Source organism: Trematomus bernacchii, unplaced genomic scaffold (assembly GCF_902827165.1).
Source record: "Trematomus bernacchii unplaced genomic scaffold, fTreBer1.1, whole genome shotgun sequence".
NCBI classification, from domain to species: Eukaryota; Metazoa; Chordata; class Actinopteri; order Perciformes; family Nototheniidae; genus Trematomus; species Trematomus bernacchii.
This window is the reverse complement of record NW_022987313.1, coordinates 9985660-10010454: the sequence shown is the minus strand read 5'-3', so window position 1 is coordinate 10010454 and position 24795 is coordinate 9985660. Positions and strand designations below refer to the sequence as shown.

The 24795-nt window shown below is 41.9% G+C and overlaps 2 protein-coding genes across 2 annotated transcripts in view; one reads left to right on the top strand and one right to left on the bottom strand.

The window, feature by feature from the left end:
- Positions 1 to 2764: 2764 nt before the first annotated feature.
- LOC117482237 lies at positions 2765 to 5870 on the bottom strand. Its single transcript, XM_034130321.1, has 3 exons — positions 5795 to 5870; positions 3017 to 4679; positions 2765 to 2916 (listed from the first exon to the last, which is right to left on the bottom strand). The coding sequence occupies exons 2-3, from the start codon at positions 4566 to 4568 to the stop codon at positions 2846 to 2848; spliced, it is 1623 nt and encodes a 540-aa protein (XP_033986212.1). The 5' UTR covers positions 4569 to 4679; positions 5795 to 5870; the 3' UTR covers positions 2765 to 2845.
- Positions 5871 to 8418: 2548 nt separating this feature from the next.
- Positions 8419 to 24795, top strand: part of LOC117477020 (ryanodine receptor 3-like) — a 111977-nt gene continuing 95600 nt past the window's right edge. Inside the window, exon 1 of the mRNA XM_034123726.1 lies at positions 8419 to 8524. Coding sequence (XP_033979617.1) covers positions 8477 to 8524 — 48 coding nt within the window. The 5' untranslated portion in view covers positions 8419 to 8476. The remainder of the gene's footprint in view (positions 8525 to 24795) is intronic.

The window sequence follows — 24795 nt, the reverse complement described above, 5'->3', positions numbered from 1 at the left end:
ACATTCTAACATTTTCCAAGTGCAGCAGTCATTTATTAAAGAAAACAAGTTATACTGTATGAGAAGGACCTTTGTGCCCCGTTTGCCTGCCTATAGTATGCAGCACTGAGAAACAGCGTGAAACAGACTGGGAGAAAAGCTCAGAATCCACTACATTATGTGAATAGAGCTGGCCCTTGTCTTCACTGGGCTGAACAATGTTGCATGGCAGGGCACTTTGTGTTGAATGACAGGCCGAGTGGGGTGATACACTCATGCTCTGCGCTGATCAGTTTCATATGACCTCGCCGTAACGTATTGGCTGATCTGATTATGGTATTGCCTGCCATATGTCAGACAATAACATAAGTAGGAAAAGGAAGAAGGGGGGGATAAGAGTGAGCGAGGAAAAAAAACTCAGAGAAACACTAATGGCAGAATATATTGGAAAGGGGTGTTTTGAAAGAGCTATCAATATTTGTTATCACAGTGGTCAATGAAAAAAAAATTAGTTCCATCAGCTGTAGATCGATATATTGCTTTAGGGGCATTGTTTTGGTTTTAATGGCACACAACTTTACCACTTTGGTTTAGTCTTACTCTCTGACACATGCCAACGTAAAAGCTTTTAAAGCACCAGACTGCAGACACAACAAGTCAATGGCTTGTGATAAAGATCTAAATAAATCCATGAGAAACTTGATCTTATACACATTTGAAAAGGGAAGTAACAATTGGACTTCATTTAACAGGTGGCCAGAATAAATGATAATGCCATATATCTTTTAGATCTAAGTAAATGTCTCCTGTTTATGGAGCTTATGTCAAAAAGGTGATAGCATACGAAGTATAAGAGAACAACCAACACAAATGCAAACTTAAAGAAAAACTAAGAGATATATATAAAATAGATATTGTGTAAAACATGAAACAATATTATATTCACTCTCAGTAAATGTAAATGCTATTCACAGACTGCGGTGCAAGAACATTAGCACATGTAGCAAACAAGATCATTTGTTACCTTATAATTACCATTACTATCTGCATGATAACCACACTCATGAATAAGAGCTGAGCTTCAATAAGAAAGCATAGATTAAAGAGCCCGGATCACAATTAGTTCATTATTTGCAAAGCAGGAAGGGCCAGACTTCACAGTGACCCACTTGAGGTCTTGTGATGTTCATTTATCTCTGTTAACATCTGAAGCGTGTTCAATTATCAGGCAACAAAAGGGCCATCTAGTAAACAGCTCAAATGCGGCAAAATCCACAAAAGGATATTTTTTTCAGATTAAAAGCTTTAAGCCTTCACTGTGAAGACGGTGCAGCAAAAAGCAAGTGCACCTTACTGTGTTGTAGTCTCACATAGATATATATTGGGTTATCATATCACACAGATACATCTAATGATGACTCGGGATGTTTGCTCAAACCCAGCTCAGGATATTAAAAGAAACAGTGCTCTTAATGTCACTTTTGCAAGAACATTGAATTTAATAAAAAAGTGTGGACTGATGCCAGAAAATGTGGAATGTGTACGTGTGCCAAAATGATAATGTTGCCGTTTGTGAATTCCTAGCTGAGGGGAATATAGGGACATCATCTCAGTGGGAATCGGTCCAAATGATCTCCACAGTAAAACTGGGCTATCCATCCCCCTATCCACCACTCAGCTTAGCTCCACACAGCTCAGCTCTCCTCCCTTGCGCTCCTGCTGAGTCGAGCATTTCTGGCTGTAATGCTTGAGCTAGTGATGGTTTGTGATGCAAGAAAACAAACACTCCTTACAAGTTCAGCAAAGTCTTGAAAACGGGATAAATGCATCTATCCTGAAAAGGTCCAACTATTATCTATGGTCTATTAGTGAATCACATAATCAAAGAGAGGCCATCTGTTTGCTGCTGCAAATGAAAGATTGTGTTACACTGACTAAAAGGGATGACTAACCACGCTACAGACGTAGGTAATGCAATAATGCTAAAGCCTCCTTCAAAGCATCAGGCCAACAGCAGCAGCATCAACTTGGATTGATTCCAGTAAAAGGTGGATTCACTTTAAGCTAACACAGAAATGTCCTTTACTGAAGAAAGAACAAAATGTCACTGAAAGAGCAATTATACTAAATACAAACTGGTTTTAAAAAGGCCAGATCAGCCATTGTGAAATTATGGAAATTGACCGATGGGAATTTAAGGAAACCAGATAGGCTTGTGACCTTATTATGGCTTTGCAAATATTATATTGTATCGAGTGTTTAAGGCATTTTAACCAAGTATAAGATACAACGGTTGAGATTATGAATAGAGGAAAGCAGTTCTGCAAATAAGGAAACTCTAATCCTTCTCTCTGTAACCCCTGTGCCCGCTGGGTCCCTGATCCTTTGTCAGTCTCCTGTGAACTGGAGAGGATGTGGGTTTAGGGGAGGGACAGCAGATCTCTTAAAATCCAAATTGGCAATGCTTCAGTTAACAGTGCACGAGGACCATGTTCAGGTCGAACAATGTGTCAAATTTGAGCCTTTGATCTGGGACACTCTCACTATCTCTGCCTTCCCTTGCGGCACTGAGAGAGTTAACATGTAGCATCAGTGAGAGTATTCTCAGGCCCTTGTACAACTCTGCTGGGTAGTTTTTAAATATGTGGTCACAAGCCCTAGCCAGGTCGAGAACACAGCAGCCAACAAATACCAGGACTAGCATGGAGATTTTGGCAGGAAATGCTTATTTACTACCTAGTTTATTAGATAACACGCCAGAGTGACAAAGTAGAACTCCCTTTGTTTGCGTAAAACTGTCGTCTGCTTCAAAGTAATTGCTGTCACAGACACACACACTTTTGAATCTCTTTCAATGCATCTCTTTCTACTTCTGTCTTTTGAAATCCAGCAACAGCAATGCCAGATGAAGGGCACACTGAGAAAAGCTTCGTGGTACTAAGATGATAAAAGCACTTATTTCAGCATTTACATCAAGGCAGTTCAAACATGAATCAGTGTGTTCAAAGTAGGATGGTTGTGATTTCTAATAGCTCACCTGTTGTTGTTGTTGTGGAGTTGCTGGAGGAAGTCCACGTGGAGTTGCTAGGCCGCCGCCTGAGGTTCAGATCCAGTCGGGTGAAGGTTCGATTGTTGCCGTTCTTGTCAATGGACTCTGTGAAGAATTTGGACTCCTCTGTGTTGCTGGAGCTGGCTCGTTCATGGTCCTCATCTTTATCTGAGAGCATAACAATGCGGTGGTTCAGCTGTGGGCTTGCCTGCTTGGAGGACCGAGGGGACAGGACTGGGGACATGCTGTGAAGACTGTTGGAGGCGGGAAAAGACATGTTGAAGACCCCAGCGAGAGATGGTGAAGAGGGGCTTTTTTTGTGGTATCTGGCTGGTGGGTGAGGTTCAGTGGTATGGAAAAGGGGCAACCGTAGACCCTCAGAAAGCTTGTAACCCATCTTTTCTCTATTGAGACCCAGGAGGGGGTCCCTGTTTGGTCCCTTCCACTCTCCAAACCCCTGCTGGCAGCTGCTAGTCCCCGGATCTGGGTTTGAATGGTCGATATGTTGCACTCTCCCTTCCACATCCTGCACTTTGGTGACAACCCTCGGCCCAGCGTTACTCTGGTTGCTTTCGCCATACAGCTGCTGAGGGAACTTGACTGTCAGTGAATTCTCAGATAATGGCTCACCCGAGGAATCGGACCCTCTTATTGGTCTGAGGTTGCTGCCGCTTTCCCGCCGGGTCAGACCCTCCATCAGGCTGCAGAAGGACGACTCATAACCCAGCTCACCGTCATACTCGGAGAAGTCATTGCAGAAATCAATGTCGGGCTCATATGTCCGGTTGTCTTCCATAAAGTCCCAAACCTCACGAGCAATCTGGAAGGGTTCCTCCATGGGCAGGATGGGGTTACTCACCGCACTGACATAAGAGCCGGTGACTGGGCTGTCAGTGACATGGCTCGAGGTCGGGGTACCTGGGATCTGCTGCATCACTGAGGTTGAAGATATGGACCCACTTTTGCGAGCACCAAGCTGTTTGGATGAACTTCCACTTGAAACTTTCTTCTTCATCTTGTTGTGTTGGAAACCCTCTGTGGGGTCAAGCTTCTTGCCTCCCAACTTCTTCATCTTTTTGCTCTTGGATGTGGCTCTCTTGTGCTCTGGAGACACGGTCAGAGAGTAGTTGCTGTTGCCGAGGTTAACTTCCTGACCCTCCATGTAATCCTGGAGTTTCCCATCCTGGTTACCCATTCTGACTTTGACGGCACAATCCCTACACAGCGATAAGAGATCTGCCAGCAACTGATGGTGCTCTGCCGCCAGCCAGCAGAGCTCTGCAACCGCCTCCTTTGTAGCCTGCTGGCAGATGAGGAGTTCGCCTGAGGAGCTGAAAGACTGGCCTCTTTGTTCGGACACTGCGAGATCCTCCTTAGCCCGGTCATGGTCATTACAGGCCCTTCCTGAATGAGAGGCGCGGCTCTTGTACTTGAAGTTAGGGGCCAGCCTCTTGGGAACATACAGGCTGATGTTGCTTAGTTCATGGATGGGTGCATAAAGCAGCAACACAGTGTGTGTGCCCTCCATGATGGGTGCCATGTTATGATCACTGGGGCACTGTGAGTAAGTAGTCAGCCCCCCTGACACAGTGACCGGGCGCAGATTGCAGGGCAGGATCTCTGGCTATTCATCACCTGGCCTGTCCAGACACTGTCAGAGAGAAAGTAGCACATAGGTTACTGATCAGTAGATATGTCCAACAACAAGTAAGTCTACTTACTGTACAGTGACTTCAATTCAAAAGGTTTTATTGTCATATGCACAAAGCTACAGTGTAGAAATGGCAATGAAATTCTTCTGATCTGAGCTCCTCCAACAATGCAACATATATAATGAAATACAAAAATACAAAATAAAAAGTAGTGCAAAAAGTCTATATACATGTAAATAGAATATGATATGTAAAAGAAAAGAATATGAAATTAAATAATGTAAATTTAGACAAAATCAAATACACTCAATCCACTCTGAGGCCAGACTGTTAACATATTGTAAAGTTCATGCTTTAAAAAAAATGTAATCAACAAAGAATACGACACAGCTAGGGCTCTACAGACTATTTTTATGCTGATGCAGAGTTAGTTTGCAAGCATAACAATACAAACGGCTCCTCTACCTACAATGGGCCCTTCATATTTCACTGTCAAACCCATTAGTTAATTAAGAACTTAATAAAATCAAATACTATAAATACTATACAAATATGATTGTTTACTATCACTATATCTTATCTTCATCCTGCTCTTGGGCATTACGTAGATGAAACATTTTTAAACCGCATTTCATCAACATTTCACAAGCTGCTGCTGCCGCATAAAACCTGAGTGTCCCACAAGGTGACGACACATGCAAAGCCCGATGGCAGGGCTGCCGTTTGAGATGTTTACAAGCAAAACAGGCACAGCTATTTACATGTGCTTCAATGGATTCCAACACTTGGCAACATCTCTGAACTGTTTACATCATAACATAATCCCGTGGGTTACTGTCACCTTGCAAAGAGCCCGAGTGCAGTTGTGTAAAGATGGCAGCATATTGTACACTATCCCACGGGTGTAATGCTGTCCACTGCAACTAAAAATCAGGAAATGCTCTCTTTTATTTATTCTGAATTAAAATGTAGTCCACATCTCGGTATTAGCATCATATCAGTTTCACTTCAATGTCGTATATTCAATTAGAAGGTGAAAGTACGTCACAGTCGATTGCACCTGCAGCAGGTAGAAGAGCAGCTGCACTTCGTAAAAATATAAACAGTTACTTACCCGATTTAGTGGCATGGGAAATATTTCTTCACATCTCTGTACTGCAGCCAGCCAGTGCTCACCGCTGCTTCACAGGGCTCGTTTGTGGTGATTGACAGGAGTTTGGTCCAATAGATAAACTCAGCGCCGGCTCAACGCTATTTGATTGGTTCCTTAGTGTTTGTCACATCCCACATTTTGAGTCAGTGCAGCTGCAGCTCGCAGGTAGGCCATGTGATCGTTTTAAGTCAGGAAATCGTACAAATAGGGAACAAAGTTTGGCTGACGTTAATTTATTCAACAGTCGTAGCAGTTTCCAGTATTTCCGGGGCTAACATTTGCATAGTTACTCATGCAGAGAGGTAAGTGTGCGTGAAAGTACCTGCTCTATAAAGGCCCGAGGTGCTGCCATTTCTTACTAAACAGAGACACCTTGTGGTCATCTAGTGTATCGCTGCCATACACCGTTTCAATTCGTAAGAGGGTTTTCTTAAATAATACAGTGTTCATCTCTGCCAAGGACGTTATGTTCTGAGTCCAGTGTTGTTTTTATTCCATGGGGCTTATCATCTTAAAAACGTACATAAATTAATAATTTCTATCATATTAAATTATGCCCTTATTTACATAATGTTGCATTCACTGAGTAACCGAGTTGGCTACAGACAGAACAAACCAGAGCCATATACATATGGAACAAGGAATCAGGAAAAATACATAGACATTTATACCAACATATAGTCTATACACGAATATACGATATACTGTATATGGTGAAAAAGTTTTGTTGGGTTGTTGAATTGCTTTTGTTACCTCACTTTATAGGCCCTCTCATTACATTTTTTTAATTTTAATTTTGATTAATACAGTTTAGCATATGATTGTAGGTTGTTATAGGATACTGTGTTAAGACTTGTAATATTATATTTTAGGTGGAATTGGATTTACAGAATAACGTTTTATTATTATTCAACACAATATTTATTCCATTATCATTCAAATAACTTTTACTATTGTTTTATATATATATATTTACTATGTTATTTGTGTAACCTTTAAGTTGCTATTTCGTGTACCTTTCGCCTAAGATCCCAAATGTCCTACCTTTCATTGTTTTTAGGGGATGGGTATAATTGTAACAGAGTCACAGTAATCTGTGCAGATGGTCAAATTGGTGTTTATTTAAAGAAGATTATTTAATGGAATATTGTAGTCCACTTATTTCCCATATAGGCCAAAAGCAAGAAAGTAGGTTTAAACATCAATGAGTTGAATAAAGTACTTTCAGTGAATAATTAGGCTACTGAAATGTGCATGTTATCATTACCCTGGTTGTTTAAAGGTCTGTCAATTAGACACAGGATTGGAGAATGATGATGTCTAATCATTAAAAGAGGAATAACACATGATTTAACTGTGGGTGTATGGATAGAGGGGAGAAGGTTAGGATATTGATACCAAATTGAGGAAATGAAAGAAGGAAACCTGCACAATTAGGAAAGCATGTGTTTTGTCACCATGTTGACACCAGAGGGCGCCATTGCATTATGATTAGGGAGTAAATGTTTGTTTAATTTAGTTGGAGAGATGAGTAGGCTTCATTATGGCTGGGCTGAGGGTCAACTCATTGACCAGTGAGACACCAAAGACCAGCTGATAACTGTTGTCACTGCGTGTATTCAGTCCACAGAAAGAGTTAAAATAACTTACATTGCATTTTTTATTCATACATTTCATGTTAAATAATTCAATGACCTTCATCCAATGATAATGTTTTAAATAGTTTATCATGTGAACATTTAAATGTCAGTTTTGCCGGCTGTACTGTCTTTGACAGCTGCTCTATTTATGAAATGAAGGGAAACTCAGGTTTACGCAGAAATAACCATTTTTTCCGTTCACTTAATTAATTGGAAAAAAACATAATAATAATAATAATAATAATAATAATAATAATAATAATAATAATAATAAATAGCTACATCATACACCTTGTGCAGATTATATTTTATGTTAACATTTATATTGTAGAAATGTGTGTCTATATTGGATGATATTTGCTATGCTTTAGGTCTGCCTTTTTCCCTTCAGCAGTGGTAACAAAACATTTTCTGTGTGGAAATATGTGTACACTATTGCTAAATCACCCACTATATTGACTGTGTTATCAGTAGAGGCATGTCTGTGTGCTGGGTGCTGACCATGGTGCTGATTTGGACCAGCACTGGAAACAGCAGTTACCATGAATGTCCTGCACACTGTACACTCACATTTCGATACATTTTCACTAATTGGCATTATTTATTACTGCGTAGCTCGGGGTTAGTGCAGGAAAAACAACCGCGGACGAAATACCTGTTCGATATTGCATCGCGTTTAATGCTCTGATGTTTGAATATTCGCGCTTTCACGGGTTGTATTCATAAGGACGGTGACGTCAGAGATAAAGACCCCGCTGCTGTTTCTCGGCTACACGACTCGGCTCCTCGCTGTCTCCCCGCCACACCGTCCCCAGTCGCTCCACCGATGCTCTGACACACACTCCTCCTCCGGGCGGTGTGCGGGGCTTGAGCACAGGGGCTTGAGTGACACATGCTGCGGTAGTCTCTCCGCTGTATGGCCGTGGATTAGCTATATGCTAATATCGATAGGGAAGAGGAGCCAGCGGAGGCTTCCCGAGTCTGAACAGGCTCCTTTGCAGCCATGGCTGAAGGTGGAGAAGGAGAGGATGAGATTCAGTTCCTCAGAACTGTAAGTACATTTCCTTCCGCTTGTACTTGAAGCGCTGCTCTGGCGACTGTGGAAATATGTGTAGCTCTATTTCATGGTGCGTGTGGGGTTATAACAGTGTATTGCCTGCCACTTGGCTTTCCTCCCAGATGTGAATGTATCCCGTAGCCTTTGATAACCCCCTGCTTTCTTGCAGATGTTAGAGGCGGTGATAGTGCTCCATTGTTTTGCGCATCGCTCACTGACAGCTATTGTCTTTTCTGCAGTCTCCGTCTTAAAGAAGTTGACAACACCAAGTGCCATGTTAAACTTACATTATGCAACTTACTGTAGTATCTGAGTTCACAGGTTGACGGTGACACTGTGGTTTACCTTAGTCTTTAAATAACATAATTAAAAGGTGGGTTATTGTGGCATCACTTAAATATTTTTTAAGATGAAAGGAGTTCTGACCCAGTGTGCATGCTGTGTTTATAATATATTCAAATGTGGTAGCCTGGCAGTATGGGCTGACAGTCCAGACAGTCACCCCAGGGTGCCTGAGCAGCAGCAAAGGTCTATGCAAATAGGAACTGAGGAAAACATTTTGCAATAAATATGGTATTTCTGCTCAAAAGCTGTGTTACTGATGCTGTCTTACCTGTTGGACATAGGGCCAGTGTAGACAGACTGTATTATATGCATAACAAGAGGCTATAATTTAGTATTAAACAAGCTCTAGCCTTTTTTTCTTGGCTCTTGTAGTACACTACAGTGAAAATATTTGCAACTTATTAAAAATGCATTTCCTAAGCTGAAAATGTATGTTTAAGATCGGAAAATGCCTGGTTTTACAGCAAGGCATGCACTATCCACTGTTGACATAGATAGATGATGACATGATTTGCTCATCTACGGTGAAATGCATTGAGAGGCATATCATGTCTGAAAATACACGCTCGCCTAGGGCAGATGAATGAGCAGAGCGCTGGAGGTCCTCCAGAAGACCCAGAGACAGTAGGAGGTGTTTGTTTGCAGATTTCTCTGGCACTGCTGCTTGTGTGGTTTCACTTTATTAGGCTGCTCACAGATGCACAACCTGCTGTACTTCTGATAAATGTAGGATGGATGTTCTTTTTGTTGAAGTTTCAAAACACATTTGACAAGGAAACACCTCTCTAGTAATCTCCTAGCGATCAAGTGTAGTTGAACCTTCAAATAAAAGAACAGGCTTCACAACACTACCTTAAGGTATCAAATGAATAACATGAAAGTGATTGATTCTTGACTAACTCAGTGTTTCAGTACTGAAAGGCTTGGCAGTGATCTTTAAAATGTCCCTTTCTTTCACTCAGAAAAGCCGATACCTTCTCCTCATTTGTCCTTCAGCCCACCCAACCTTTAACCATGGCACATAGAGGTCACCACATCAGCATGCCTGCCGCTCCAGAACGAGAGCTGACATTTCAGAACCACTTCTCCTTTTTCTGAGCTTGAACTGAAATGCCCCCTATTCACACAAGAGTTTTTTTTTTAATAAATCAAGAACAAGCTTTATGTGGGTTATAAGTTTAATATTTCTTGCTTGGCTTTGTATTGGTCTCATTTGTATGAATCACAGGGAGAATATTTCCCAGATGTAACCGGGGAAGAAGAATTGAGATGACATTGACCAAAGGAAACGGCTGTCTTAGCAGCAGCTTGTTGCATCCCTCCACACAAGGTGTGTGTGTGTGTGTGTGTGTGTGTGTGTGTGTGTGTGTGTGTGTGTGTGTGTGTGTGTGTGTGTGTGTGTGTGTGTGTGTGTGTGTGTGTGTGTGTGTGTGTGTGTGTGTGTGTGTGTGTGTGTGTGTGTGTGTGTGTGTGTGTGTGTGTGTGTGTGTGTGTGTGTGTGTGTGTGTGTGTGTGTGTGTGTGTGTGTGTGTGTGTGTGTGTGTGTGTGTGTGTGTGTGTGTGTGTGTGTGTGTGTGTGTGTGTGTGTGTGTGTGTGTGTGTGTGTTTTGAAACAATTGAATAGAATTCAGTTTACTCTGGTGTAGCTGTGTGATGCAGAGCTGTAGCTGTGTGGTGCAGTCAGGCTGCACCAGACGTGCCACAGCAGAGCAGAGTGCAGAAATTATTCATTAGTCCTAGCAAGGCACAGCTGAAATACTCGGTGTAGAGGAACAGAACAGACATACACATGAGTATGTACATGCACACATTTATCTACATGGCTTTGGTCAGTCCTGCAGAAACAAATGCTCAGTTGCATGCACATAATGTCTATTCAAAAACATACATGCATACATGGGCGTAATTTCCACTGGGGACAGGGGGGACATGTCCCCCCCACTTTTCAAAATCCCGTTTGTGTCCCCCCCACTTTTCAAATGTGTTTATTTTTTACGCAAGCGGTCCTCGTCACGGAGGAGCGTCTGTGTGTGTGTGGCACGAGCGCATTTTGTGAGAGAGAGATAGAAAGAGAGAGAGACAGAGAGACAGAGAGTTACGGGGGTTGTTGTTAGCATTTGGTGCTAGCTCGGAGCTAACGGAGATTAGTAGCTGTTTCAACAATAAGGAGAGGGAGAGCTCTTTCCCGTCGGACTTTGAGAGACTGAGAGAGAGAAATAGAGAGAGGGACAGAGAGAGAGACTGAGAGAGTTACGTGGGTTGTTGTTAGCATCTGGTGCTAGCTCGGAGCTAACGGAGATTAGAAGCTGTTTCAACAATAAGGAGAGGGAGAGCTCTTTCCTGTCGGACTTTGAGAGAATGAGAGAGAGAAATAGAGAGAGAGACAGAGGGACAGAGAGAGAGACTGAGAGAGTTACGTGGGTTGTTGTTAGCATCTGGTGCTAACTCGGAGCTAACGGAGATTAGAAGCTGTTTCAACAGTAAGGAGAGGAGTAGAGGGAGAGCTCTCTCCTGGGGGACTGAGAGAGATCCCGTCCGCTCAGTGAGGTAAAGGACTCTGAGGGATTAGGTTGTAAACTGTAGTCTAAGTTATCTCAGTGGGTCTCAAACGGTTTGGTCATCTATGTAAACAAATATTTCCATCTATGTAATATTAGTTGTATATAAAATAAGTTAAGAAATCCTTCCAATGTGTACTATAGGTCAGTACAAAAATAAAAAACACAGTTTGAAAGGGGAGTGATTAGTCAAATATGCATAAATAAAAAGAAAGAATGCAGACTAGGTAAGATAAAGATATAGAGAGGAGTTTATCAAATATGTGTTATTGCTTGTGAGCATATTATAATGGTTTTTTTGATTATTGAAATATATACAGTTCTGTTTCATTTGATTGTTGAGAGCTGTATCCATAAATCTCTTAATGTTGCCCTCAAAGTGCACCAGATTGATGCATTCAACTTCAATTTAAAGACAAAAATCTTCCCGGGTGTGCATGCCCCCGGACCCCCCAACAGGAGGTAAGGTCATCTCAAATAAAACAGGTTCACATGGATAGGATACTAGATACGTGTGCACACTCATTATATACACTACACATTTTGCTTGGATTTGTTAACACTATAGTCCCTAATATATTTGTAGAAAGGCAGGAAATGGAATTAAATTGAGAAAATGTTTCATTGCGGAGGACCCCCTGTTTTGTGTCCCCCCCACTTCTCAAACCAAAGTTACACCCTTGCATGCATATACACATGCACTGCAATGTCTCTAAACCTGCTTTACATTGGTTGCACTAAGTGGCAGGCAGTCTGTGAGGGGATGTAGAGGCGGTATATTCTCTTGCCGGCATCCAAATGTTGCTTGTTATTGGAGTCAAGGAGCTTGATAAAGCAGTTTCACAAACTGCGTTTTCTCCAACAGCACAAAGTAATTTCCCTGGAGTGGAGTAGAAATTACCCCTGCCGGACTGCTGCCTATAAAGCCAACTCAGTGGGAGTAGGGGAAGGGAAGAGAAGAGAGGGAATGAGCGAGGGTATGACATGGGTAATTTGATGTTGCAGAAAGAGGAACGGTGCAGATTGTGAGCCAGGAAAGTCAGAGAGAAGCTTCCCCAAAACTGCTGTTTAATGTCAGAGGGCGCAAGGGGGCCGCGCCAACACTTTAATAAGGCTGCATATTCTACACAGCAACTCTATTCGTCCTGTTTCAAAATTGGAGAAGTCCTCAGATGCACAATCTCCGGCAGCACTGGCTTCATTATAAGCAGTATAGTGAATAAAAGATCTGATTAAGGTTACATACAGTAGCTCAGGCTGCTCATTATGCCAGTAGTTTTCTAAATGAATTGCTTGCCTGCCTGCTGTGCGTGGTGTCATTAAAGCAGATTGGGAGAACAAGAAGAAGAAGGCAAACACTTTTTATTTTCTCACTCTGCTTTTTTAAAACTTGTATAACTGTCCTAGCAGAAGGCCTATAAAGTAAAAGCACGGTGCAGCATGCAGTGTGACCGACCATGCACAGCCACACGCTGCACAGCTTCTCTGTTGCGAGGTTCCCTGCTAGGCAAATATCAGATTCTGGGGATCTATTAGCGGTTTGAGTGGGAGAAGCGACTTTGAAAAGGCCAGACTAGTGCTGTGACTAATACACTGTGGCAGCGCCGGGCTTGTTTATGTGAAGCCACCGGTCTCACTTTTGCATCCAGGACGACGACTGTCAATGCAGCAACACAGAACTAACGCAACAAGATGAACCAAGACCAAAACCACATCCGAGAACAATCCTTTAAAGCAGCGTTCATTTGAGCTATGCTATGCTTCCATGCCACCAGTGCTATAGAGCTTGCTGCTTCCTCACCCTACTGTGAACATCCTGCCGAGTGTCTCTTCCTTGTTGCTCTTCTTTCCCCTTTGACAGATTTTGCATTTCAATGTTTCCCTTTTCACTTTTATCTCTCGCCTTCCTGCGGCTCTTATTCTCCTCACATCCATTGTGATCTCCTGTTTCTTTGCTTGTTATCGACGTATACTAGTACTTGGCGTATCAGAATACTGTGCCGCATGTATTCTGGAGAATGTTGCCTCGAGTTGGAAATGGGGATGAGAGAGATGTGTGACGGTGGAGGCTGTAGCTGACAGCTTCACACTGGCACAGAGGCAACTAAATGTGCCATTGATCTGCAGTGTGCAGTCAGAGATGCGGTATTCTGACTCTGAAAGCATGCAGAGGCTTCTTAAGTAAGGCTACATTGTTTAAGCAGCACATATCATCCAGGTTATTGCTGACCTTTCTTCACAAGCCTAAAAATATACATTTCTCCAGTGTGTCCTTTATCTTAGTGCATATACTTGTTTGAGCATTATTTCAGTACTACAAGTACGCCAGACTTCATATTCATATTTCTGCCCCTCCTGCTCCTCTGTCACTTGCCCCATGTATAATTATTAGAGATCCCCATGAAATGATTCCCACTGATGGGAATTCAGTTGGGCACATCATCACATTCTACTTGACACTAAGGAGGGGAGCTTTAATGTTATTATGATGAGGTCCGCTGTCATTTCATGGTTGAATTAAAAAAGTAATGACTCAGTTTCATTAGCAACCACTTTTTTTGTACCATACTGTTGCATATTTGTGCGTGGAGATTGACTCTGAAATAACTTTTAAAGAAGGGATTTCATGAAATTTAAGAAAAATCTATTGATTTCGAGAAAATGATCACAGGGCATTTAGTCTTGTCTGGTGTTTTTGACATTTCGTTTTGATGTTGCTTTGTGTTTTATGATGCAATGCCACCTGTCATCTTTTCCTGATGCTGCGGGAAAAAATGCTGGACTTATTTCTCATGTATTTATTGGTGACTTATTGACTGGAGCAAGTGTAAAATCATTGATTTAGTGGTTTGTATCCTGGGCGGGTTGCATTAAACTACACAGAATGAACAGTTATATCATGCATATCGGTCATGATATTGATTAAATGCATGCTTTCTTTCTGCCCTGCACACACACTTCCATATCCCTACTGCAGTATTGATTTCCCTCATATCTCCCATTAACATCACCTCAGACCGTTCCAAAGTTCAACTTGCAGAAAAGTAAGTTTGGGGAAAGGTTTAGTGGGGAAGTGTTGTTCAGCAGAAGGCTGTTTCTCTGTGTTGCGTGATGAAGATGGACAGATAAGATAGGCCTGTGATGTAGAGGGAATTAAGCCAGCAGGCCTGCCCACAGACAACCCGGTGTAAAGCTGCTGTAATGAGCTATTGATCCTGCTACCAAATGAAGAAATGTCCTCAGTAATGTCTGTGGCATGCAAGCAGGCCTGATGGATCTGCTGTTCAGAGCATGAATATTTAATAACGCAGTGTAGGAAGCTTTCTTTCCAGAGAAGTACCCTTTTTTTTAAATGTTCTCTTTGTTTGTAGAGCTCCAACATGTCTGCCATATATGTTCACAACTATAGAATCAGAGGGTGTTAAGTCTTGATATGATTCTACCATTTTAATATGGACTCAAAATCAATTAACTGATCTTTTAAATTGTCGTTTAATACATATATTATTTGACCCAAAGATATTTAACTTGGTGAGTGTATCAAATCATAAACAAACACACACAACAAGAATTAAAGACAAATGAATTGAGATGCTTAACACTCTCCAGTTTTGTACATGGGAACTCCCGGCTTGCAGTTTAAGCATGGTAAATGTTGGACATTTAAAAACAAAAAGTTAACAAAACTACTTGGTTAGCTTAAAGGTGGGGTAGGTAAGTTTGAGAAACCGGCTCGAGATACACTTTTTGTTATATTCCATGGACTGCTCTTAACATCCCGATAATCCCGGGATTATCCGATATCCCCAAAAAATCCATAAAAAAATGTCATCTGTGGAAGCCGTAGTACTGTAAAAAGCACGACCAATCATTTTAGCCGGCCCGGCTAAAATAACTGGATGGCCTACCTGCCTGTCAACCTTCCATCTGTGCACAAACTTATCTCGTGCCCTCATTGGTCATGTGCGCGTTCGTGTGTGTTGGAGGAGGGGCTCTATAAGGAAGTGGCAGATTTTCTCCGGTTGTGTATTTTCAAATTCTAGCGCACTCAAGCTGGTTTCTCCAAAATTACCTACCCCACCTTTAAGTAAAAGTTCATAGTATGACTTAAAATGGGTATTTTTACTGCATTATTTAAGTTATTTGTATATTTTAAATCAATGTTGACTTTGTATTATTTTGGTTAAAACACAGCAGTCTCCTAGATAAGACGTGTGTGTTGTCATCCATCTACCAGACCTCTTCCCTACACAAGCTTTCGTGGACTTTGATTGCAAACATGTTGGGCATAACTCAAAAACAAAATATCTGGGAGAAAATCTGATTCCCTCAGAACGTAATTTACAATGAAGTAAGTTAGAACAAAATACGTGATTTGTAATTAATGTAAATGTACTATTACAAAACCAGATCACCTCACTGAACTCATTGAAGTTTAATAGTTACATGTCAGCATTAGCATAAATGCTCCCTGACATTTGGTTGGACTAGCATATCTGTGTAGTTTCTAACATTCAAATGTAATGCATTAGCCTTTGCTTGTAATGAGTCAATTGTTATTCACACCAGGGACAAAATAGCTATTTTAAGTAGACCGATCGTTCCCTGCTAGTTGTTTTTATATAAGAGATATAACATTTCTTTCTCCCTTATCTTTACAAAAAGACCTGATATCGATGAGTCAGAGCCCTTTTGGTTCGCAGTAACCTCTTTTGTACTTCGGTCACCTCCTGATATCCATGGTTGTCTGCTGTGGACCAACAACAATGCAGTGTAATTAATTCTGCAAGCTCCCCTGACAGCGTATAGAAAACATGCAAACATAACATTATTGCACACCACTCCTACTTTCTAACAGGGCTGCTCATCTTGTCCACAATGAAGGCTACAGTATATTAGTCGTTTTAGTCTGTGTAACGCCACATTACCCACATGAATTATCTGAACAAACCGTATGTTGAGCACAAAACCTACACATTCACTTAAAGGGCGTTATGTTAAAGAATAAAATACCATATTGCCATGTGTGCACTTGCCACATAGGTCCTACCACCAGAGCTGTTAGCCTGTTGTTAGCTTCAGCCTCCTCAATACTGCTAGCAGGGCTATCTCTGCTTCTCTTTGCCATTTCTTCTTGGCAGTTAATGTTGGCTCACACATACAAGGCTGACTTTCTGAGTAAGTACTCCAAAAGGATGTGACTATCCACGAGTCACTAGTTGTAGAAAATATGTGCCCCTTCGCAATTGCCTGCCCTGGCCCCTGACCATACTGGGCAGATATTGGCTTATTATTTGTTGTTAGCATGAAGATGGGAAGCATGGGGAAACAGCTAGCTTCTGTAAAAATCTACACATTTTGTATGTATAGCTTTTTATTAAAGGGGACCTATCATGCAAAATGCACTTTTGTACGTCTTTTATACATGAATATGTGTCCCCGGTGTTCCAGGGAACTCACCAAGTGTCAGAAAATACAACCCTCTCTATTTTCCTCCATAACCACATCTCTAAAAAAGGGGCTGCAACGGATCTGATAAAAACTGATCCAGATTTGAACACTGTCCTGACGTCAGGACGGTGGCGCTACGGCTATTGGGCCAACTCCACCAATCAGGAGGAGACAGCCACGGCCATTGCCGTTCGAAAGCGCTGGAGACGCTGTAGTACATATGCCAGGCCTGTAGGTGGTGCTGTTCTCACTGAATCAGCCCTTGCTAAAACAGAGATAAAAAATGTCAAATTGAGCAAAATGAGGCATGGCTAAAATGCATGATCTGTTTGGTATTTTGAAAAAAAAAAAGTATAAATATGCCTTATATAGGTATTGTCCTATACTATATTATTCAAATATAGCATGATAGGTCCACTTTAAGTAAACTTAGCCTAAGACAGAGCCAGGCTAACTGTTCCCCTTGCTTCCTATCTTTGTGCTAAGCAGCTCGCAGCAAGAAAGCATTATGTGTATTCTCCACAATGTCAGACAGTTCCTTTATTTTGACACAGGAATGTGGGAGATATGGAAGGAGTAGGCCTAGAGTGAAAATAAAACACATATCCTGATATATAAGAAAGAACAAACTGAAGGCTTGTTTCTGTGAGACTTCCCGGGGATGTCAGGCTTCTCAGTTTTATCTTCATATTCTCAATCATTTGATGAGCACTGAACAGTGGGATATGCTGCACAGCGATAATTAATACCTCCTCCAAGGTGTCACTGTTTGCTGCCACTTTACCCAAAACAAACAGAGGAATCACCTCCTTTTATAATTAGCTGCACAGATGGCTCTAAATGCATTCAGCACGGAAAAAGTTTGCCTCGTTTAAAACTTTCTTCCAGGTAAAACAGATTCATATTTGAATGTGTATAGGCTTCACCAAACGGTGCACGGCTTTCTGTAAATATGTGTTTTAATGAAATATGTGGACATACTTTATATAGGGTGTCGACATCTGGTGATGAACATGATAAGGGTAGTTTTAACGAACCAGGAGGATATATCAGATGTATCAGTTTATTATATGAGAACATCACCTTTCTGAGTGACAGTGAATGCTGTGCAACTGAAACTTTTGAAGCTGCCTCTACATGTGCAACCGACAGCCCTGTTACCACAGAAACAATCTCAGCGCATTTTGCCATCGTTCAAAATCATTAAAATGCTCACTACTTTTTGGCCATGCTTGTGATTCAATCTCCCTCCTACATGAAGCAGCTCTGGTATCTGACGTAATTATGTCCAATGTTCTGTCTCCCCACTGTGCTCCTAATAGTCCATTTAGAAGTGTTTACTCCTGCATCTGCTGCGGTTGAGGCCCACTTAGTAGGAGAAGGTTGAGTGTCTCTCTCTTGACTTTAGTGAGTTTTTAAGCAAATCTTGACTGTCCTCTGAAAATGTAGAACTGTATCATTATGCTGCGGGAAAGATACTCCCAATGGCACCAGTGCATGTCAGCGAAGCATCCTATTGACTCAACTGAGGGTCTATAATTGAGTCTTTTGCAGGATCTTCACACATAGCTGCATCTGGCGCTACAACAATTGCCTCGTTGAGAAAATCCACTGATATTCCCCCTTTTAGGCGGGTGCAAAAGTCTCATCCTTTTCATCTGAAATTGACAACGGTGGCGTTTCTCACCTCATAAAAGATTCATAACTCTTTAACAACCACTGCGTTGCACCACGCCAGCACAGACAAGGAGATATCACCCTATTTATTGGGTCTTGTTGCTGCAGAGTCAACGATGTGCCATATAAAGAAATGCAATATCCTGCCTTGCCAAACAAGCGGGGTTGGAGGTTCATGGGGGGGTGCATGAACAGCGAGGATACTCATTAGACGTAAGCGAGCATGCCAGAATAGATTAGACAACTTCACTGAGGTGACCAAAAGATGTGAGAGTATTCCATGGCATGCTAACGTGGCCTTATTCTGTAGCTTTTATCAAGCTTAGGTATATGTCTTGCTCACATAGTTGAGCTTTTTACTCCCCCCCCGAGCCGAGAATATCTGCAGCATTGCTTCGTTTTCTTTCTCAGCCCCCAGCAGCACTACCTCTTACAAAAGTGTTTCTGAGGCAGTATAGCAAAGGAGCTGACTCTAAAAGTACCCCACCAAGCTCTTAATGGTCTTTCCCTGAAATATATGACAAATCTGATAGCTGCAGGTTGATATTTGATGCGGTAACAAGAGAATGTCCTCCAACTCTGAGCCCAGATGAGAGGAAGTGTCTTAAGTTGCTTTTAACTGACATGTTGCTCAGGGTGATATTCCATACATTTGGCAATTGTCCCTTAGTCAAACTGTTTCAGAACTCTCTCTCTCTGTCTTTTCTTCTCTCGTGTGATCCGGCTCTCTGAGTCTCAGCTGTGCTTTAGCTCTGACACCAGAACCCTTCACCTGGGCATCATCACCACTCCCCGAACAAATAGAGTTTGACACAGCGGTGGCTCAGCTGTAGTTCAATCTCAGCTCTCCTCTGTGCAAGCATGTGGGTGAGTGCTCTGAAGGATTTCAGTCAGGTCAGGCCTTAAAGGACAATGGGTATTTTTATCCCAGAGAAGCTGACACTGTGATCACTGTTATTGCTAGGGAATAAGTTTAATAACGTTGCACTCTCCAGGTCTCTGCAGCACAGGGTAAAAGAGTTTGAACATTTATTGCTCCAGTTTGTGAACAGATCATTTAGTTAGAATAAAAGCCAAAGTGTTGAGGGCATGTTCCCTGTAAAGCTTTGGCATTATTGGATGTAGTGATTGGATCTCGTCTCAATTACAGACCCTGGCCCAAATATGAACATGGTTGCATGTGAAGAGGGAAAGTTCTCCCCAAAATTAAGAAATACATGTTTTTCCATTTACCTGTCAGCTATTTATCAACTGAGTATTGGACATATTGACCATAGAGATGTAAGCCTTCTGTCGAATGTAACAGAACTCGATGTCCGTCTGTTTGTGATGCTCAAAATGCAGGAAAATGCTCTTTGCCAGCTGTCAACAAGAAGCTAGCATCAGTTAGCTTACGTGTGTCTTAGCATAAAGACTTAGCAGTGTAAAACAGCAAGCATGGATCTCTTCAAGGGTGAAAAAATAAACAATGCTAGTGACTTCCTCTGTTTTCTATGCTAAGCTAACTAGCGTACTGGCTCAAGGTTCATATTTAATTTTCACACATGAGAGCAATATCGATCATCTCATCGGACTCTCCCAAGAAAGCAAAAATAAGTGTAGTGTAACATGTCAGACTATTTGTTCATATCGTTGGCAGGCAGACCATGTAGACATTGCACTTCTCTAGTTTGATATACCTTCCTAAAATCCTTTCCAAAGGATTGGGCACAGGCTGTGAGAGTGCTGAAATGCCTGCAATCACTGCTCCCTTTTTCATATTCTAGGTCTCATATACAGTACCTTCACTTTCTTGACCTGGAAGCAAAGTGTAATTTTCATCTCCTCCCCACTTGAGCCTCTCTCTCTCGTCACAGTTGAAAGTGAGTCAGGCTTCGCTTCCCGCACGCAGGATGGTAACAAATGCACCTGTTATTGCTGCTCTCCCTTTGGACCTCCAAGAAAGCTCTTTCTCTAAAAATACAACACGTTGCGCTTGTCAAAAAGTAGAACCAGCGTATTTTCCATTCTCTGTGTTCTGCCACAGAAAGTCTCAATTCCCTCGGTAACTGAGGCCACTTTGTGGAAAAGAAAGAGAGGGTGTGAAAAGTAGTTTGTTCCTTTTGTTCCCCTGGTGCCAGCTCCAGCTATAGCGCCGTCACATATGGCCCCTGAGCTTGCCCAATGCCATCAGATTGTCAGGAGAAATAACCAAATCCTTCTCTATATGCCTCATGTCAAAGCACTTTAAGGCAACACAGTATTTCTGTTCAGTAGTATGGACAGTGGAAAACATAAAGAAAGGAAGGGATGAAAATGCTTACTTAGCCTTTCACTTTCAAGTCACCGCCGGGGAGCAGAAGCAATGCTGCAAGGTGCGATGAAACACTTGACAGCCCTCCTCTGCTCCTCCAGTGGCACGCAGACGGCCTAAATGCCTGCAGACCTGGGAGGTGTTTGATCACCCTGCAGGGCTCGCTTCAAACTCTTGTTCTATAAACTTTCTCCTCACGTGACCTGCAGCAACCTTCATTTTGAATGGGCTAATATTGACGCTTTTACGTTGTGTTAAAGCTAACAGCAGCTACAAACATTCTGTGCCATTTAACCATGTAGCCGTCTTCACCCTACAGCTATGGCTCGCAGTGATCGCCGTGCCCGTCCAATCTCAGAGATGGATTGCCCCTGTCCATATGGTGGCTGCTGTTCACAGCTGTATAGTGCGAGTGTATGGTGATTGTGTAATTAGATTGCCTACAGTGATTAGGCAGTACAGGTTTGATGCGCAATATGCACCAGATGACTGTTACTGTACACACACAAACACACACACAACCTGAGAGTACAAACCACCAAAGATGAGTTCATTTTGCAGAGCTTTTGTGGTGTTTTTCTCGTTAATTTATTCTTAGAAAGTCGAGTCGACTTTTCAGCCAATTACCTACCTCAAACCAAGCTGGAGTGAGAGATAAAATAGTGCTTTAGCTGTTTTTCAGAGTGCTGTTGAAATATTGATGTAGAGACATTGGAGTGGTAAAGGAACTGTTTCAGATGTGTGGATGAAATGTCTGTTTAAGCATTGTAAATTGCATTTATCAATAACTTGTTAATGCATATTCTATGATCTACAGGTAGAGCCCACTGTGTACAGATAGGGAAATGTTCCAAGGCAACGTTCTGTATCCATGCCAGTGCAGTCAACAATGCAGCTGCATGCATTTGGTGCCAGGGACTTTCCACTGTCAGTGTTCAATAACAAGCAGTAAAGCTGTCATCCTCAGCACCCAGAGCAAAGCCTTTAAAGGAGGCTGAAATTTAAGCGGATGTCAAGATGAATTTATAGTTTTGCTCTGGATCTTAATGATGTGTGTGTGTGTGTGTGTGAGTGAGTTCATTGTGCTCTCTAGTTCTGTTTGCCTTTCTTTCTTCATGTCTCTCCCTCTCTCTCTCCTTCGCTCTGTCTGTGCTCTGAGGTCAGCATGTTCACCAGTGTGCCTAGCGATGAGCATTAGCGCTCCCATTTACAAAGCAACACTGAGTCATGGGAACAAAGCTACGCTGCTTTGGTACAACTTTTTCTCTCTTTCCATCTCTGCTGGTGGTGAGCATTGAGCTGCAAATACTGTACATGCATCACTTCAACAGTGAAGCTGCAGAAAGCATGGGTAAAATCCACCAGAATATTCAACAGAAAATATGTATTGTTTTACGGTTCTTCTTCTAATTCTGAAGAAACATTATAAGGAAAGATGGAAAAAAGTCATTATGTAAGTATTTATGCTAATAATGTGAGAATTTGAACCGCCTGAAGATATACAGTACAAACAAATCATTAATCTATTGATACGTTTGGTTGTAACGTCCTCACTAAGCTTTTAGTCATTTTTAAGATGTTCTACCATCAGTTTTCAATTTAAGATGTATCTTAGCTAGTTGGACTATGCAACAAACGACCTACAATAAAAACTATAACACCCTCTAATCAAAAGCTTATCCTTTGTGAATGCAGGCATTGCTCTGATTTATTTATATATTAGAGTTACGAGCATCCATGCAGTTAAATAAAAGAAAGCCATTTCTTATAAAAACTAAGCGAACTGACTTCATTTTGTCATTAAGGGATACGATATTATCAACAGTTTGTAATTTAATATAATGCTAATGTGAGTTTTGGCTGTAGATAAATAATGCGTGCTACAATAAATAGACTATTTAAAAAAAAAAAAAACAGTACAATCTTACTGCTCCGAGACTATGGGATCACTATACTGTAGAGAAAGATGGCAAAAAAGGAGTTCTAGTTTTAATCTGGTAAATAGAGCTGATGTGCAGTTTGACCACCTGATCCTTTTTTATTCTAAAGATTCAAAGAAGATAATGCTGCTCCTAAAAGGAACATAATGTGTACCCTACATATTGTTACTTCATATTTAACATACATAATCCTACAAGGACCAGCAGGTTGGCAGATGTTCAGCTGATAACTCACCTGTGATTTAACAGTGCGTCAGTAGTACAGACTGCAGTCCTCTCCTGTGACTGCTGTAAATAGCTTTCTAAGAGGCCTGGGAAACACCTGGTCTTTTTTCTGTGTGGGTGTGAGAGCGTGTGGGGGGTGCAGCGACTGCCCAGCTCTATTTTGTTCTGCAGTTCCCGACCTGCTGTATCAATCTGTCCCGAACAAAGTCCCGGTGTGTGTGTGAGCCAGCCTGTGCACAGTGTTGACTGGCAGCAGGCCCCCGGTGATGAGGTACACTTATTAGCCGGTACACTGTAGAAAGGTGTCACACTGGGACAAAGGCAGGTTGAGGCAAGTGCTGTGGACTGCTGTGTGTTTGTGTGTGTGGTGGATGGCTTAGCTTGCAGGATATTTTCCATCCTTCTTTCCTTTCCTTATTCCTCTCCTCTCCTCTCTGCTCTGCTGCCATATTCTTCTCTCTCCTCCCAGAGGGCCGCTCAGTGCCACCCTCAGATCGGTTTTCTGTTGAGTCTTTGGCTCAGGATCAAGATGAAGAAGACAGAACTGATCTGACCTCAAAGAGCGAGGCAGGGAGCAGAGAGTCTGGATGTTATCACCATGTGCCTTTGCTTTGAAGAAGGCATACTTAGCAAAGGCAATTTCTTAAAGGGAGGTGTAATCGCCTCTTTTTTATAAAGTCTGTTCTATTTGCTTACCCTTTGCTTTGGATTGGTAGTTTAAATCAATGCATTTTTTGCACTCAGCTTCATGTTTTTAACTTTATTTACTGTCTTATTAGGAGAAGACAGAAGATGTTGTTGACATAGACACATGGCCTGTGGCTCCGTCGGGTGACAAGGCATCTAATCTGTTGCATGGATTTTAACACATTAATGAGGAGACTACTTGTCATGTTGATCCTGACTTGTTGTAACACTATTTTCTCTGCAGAATTGATTCCTAAGACTTGGGGTAGACTATCTTTTCTAAATGATTATGAGCGGTAGTAATGTCAAGCAACATATTGCAAACAGTGGTAATACAAGCCCTATGAGAGACATTGGAGCAACACATGAAATACCAGAGCAACTCAGTTACCATCACAGCCAGTCTAAGTGCTCAACTACGGGAAGAATCCTGTTTTCCTGCAGAGAGGCCCTTTTCTCTGTTGCTACAGCCTATTTGTGTCTGTAAGACATTGTGTGACTCTGACTTTACAATGGCTATTGTTGTGCCTCCAGGATGTACTTGCCAAAACACTGCAGCCCTGCGCAGTGCACAATAAGGTGGCAAGAGTCTTCTCATGAACTAATAGCATTCACTGTACCGCTACCTGCTGAAATACTGAAGAAATCTCTTTAAAGCAAAGGCTTAGATACTCAAGACTCCTCCGGAGAGCACTTTGGTTCACACTGCTTCTACTTATTCCAGCTCTTAAGAGGAAAACTTCGCCAGAACAAGTTACACCCCACAAACCCTGGACTTCTCATCTTTGTTTTCTGGAGGGGTAGACTCCTGTGCATGTGTACAAAATAAAAAAGAGCTTTGGAGAAAAAGAGAGAGAAACCTGATGATCTTTAAATGAGTGCAGACTTATGAGAGCGGTAATGGCAGGATTTTTTTTCACATAACAACCCATTAGGCTATGTGCCTCTAAACTCTGTAATCACTCCTTACTATCATCAATAATGATTATTTATTTAAAAGCAGTAGTATCAGTGAGTCCATGCCAACAGCACTACAAGGTCAGGCCTGTAGGGCAGCACTGGTGGGTTAGCACTCTCCAGACTTAGTGG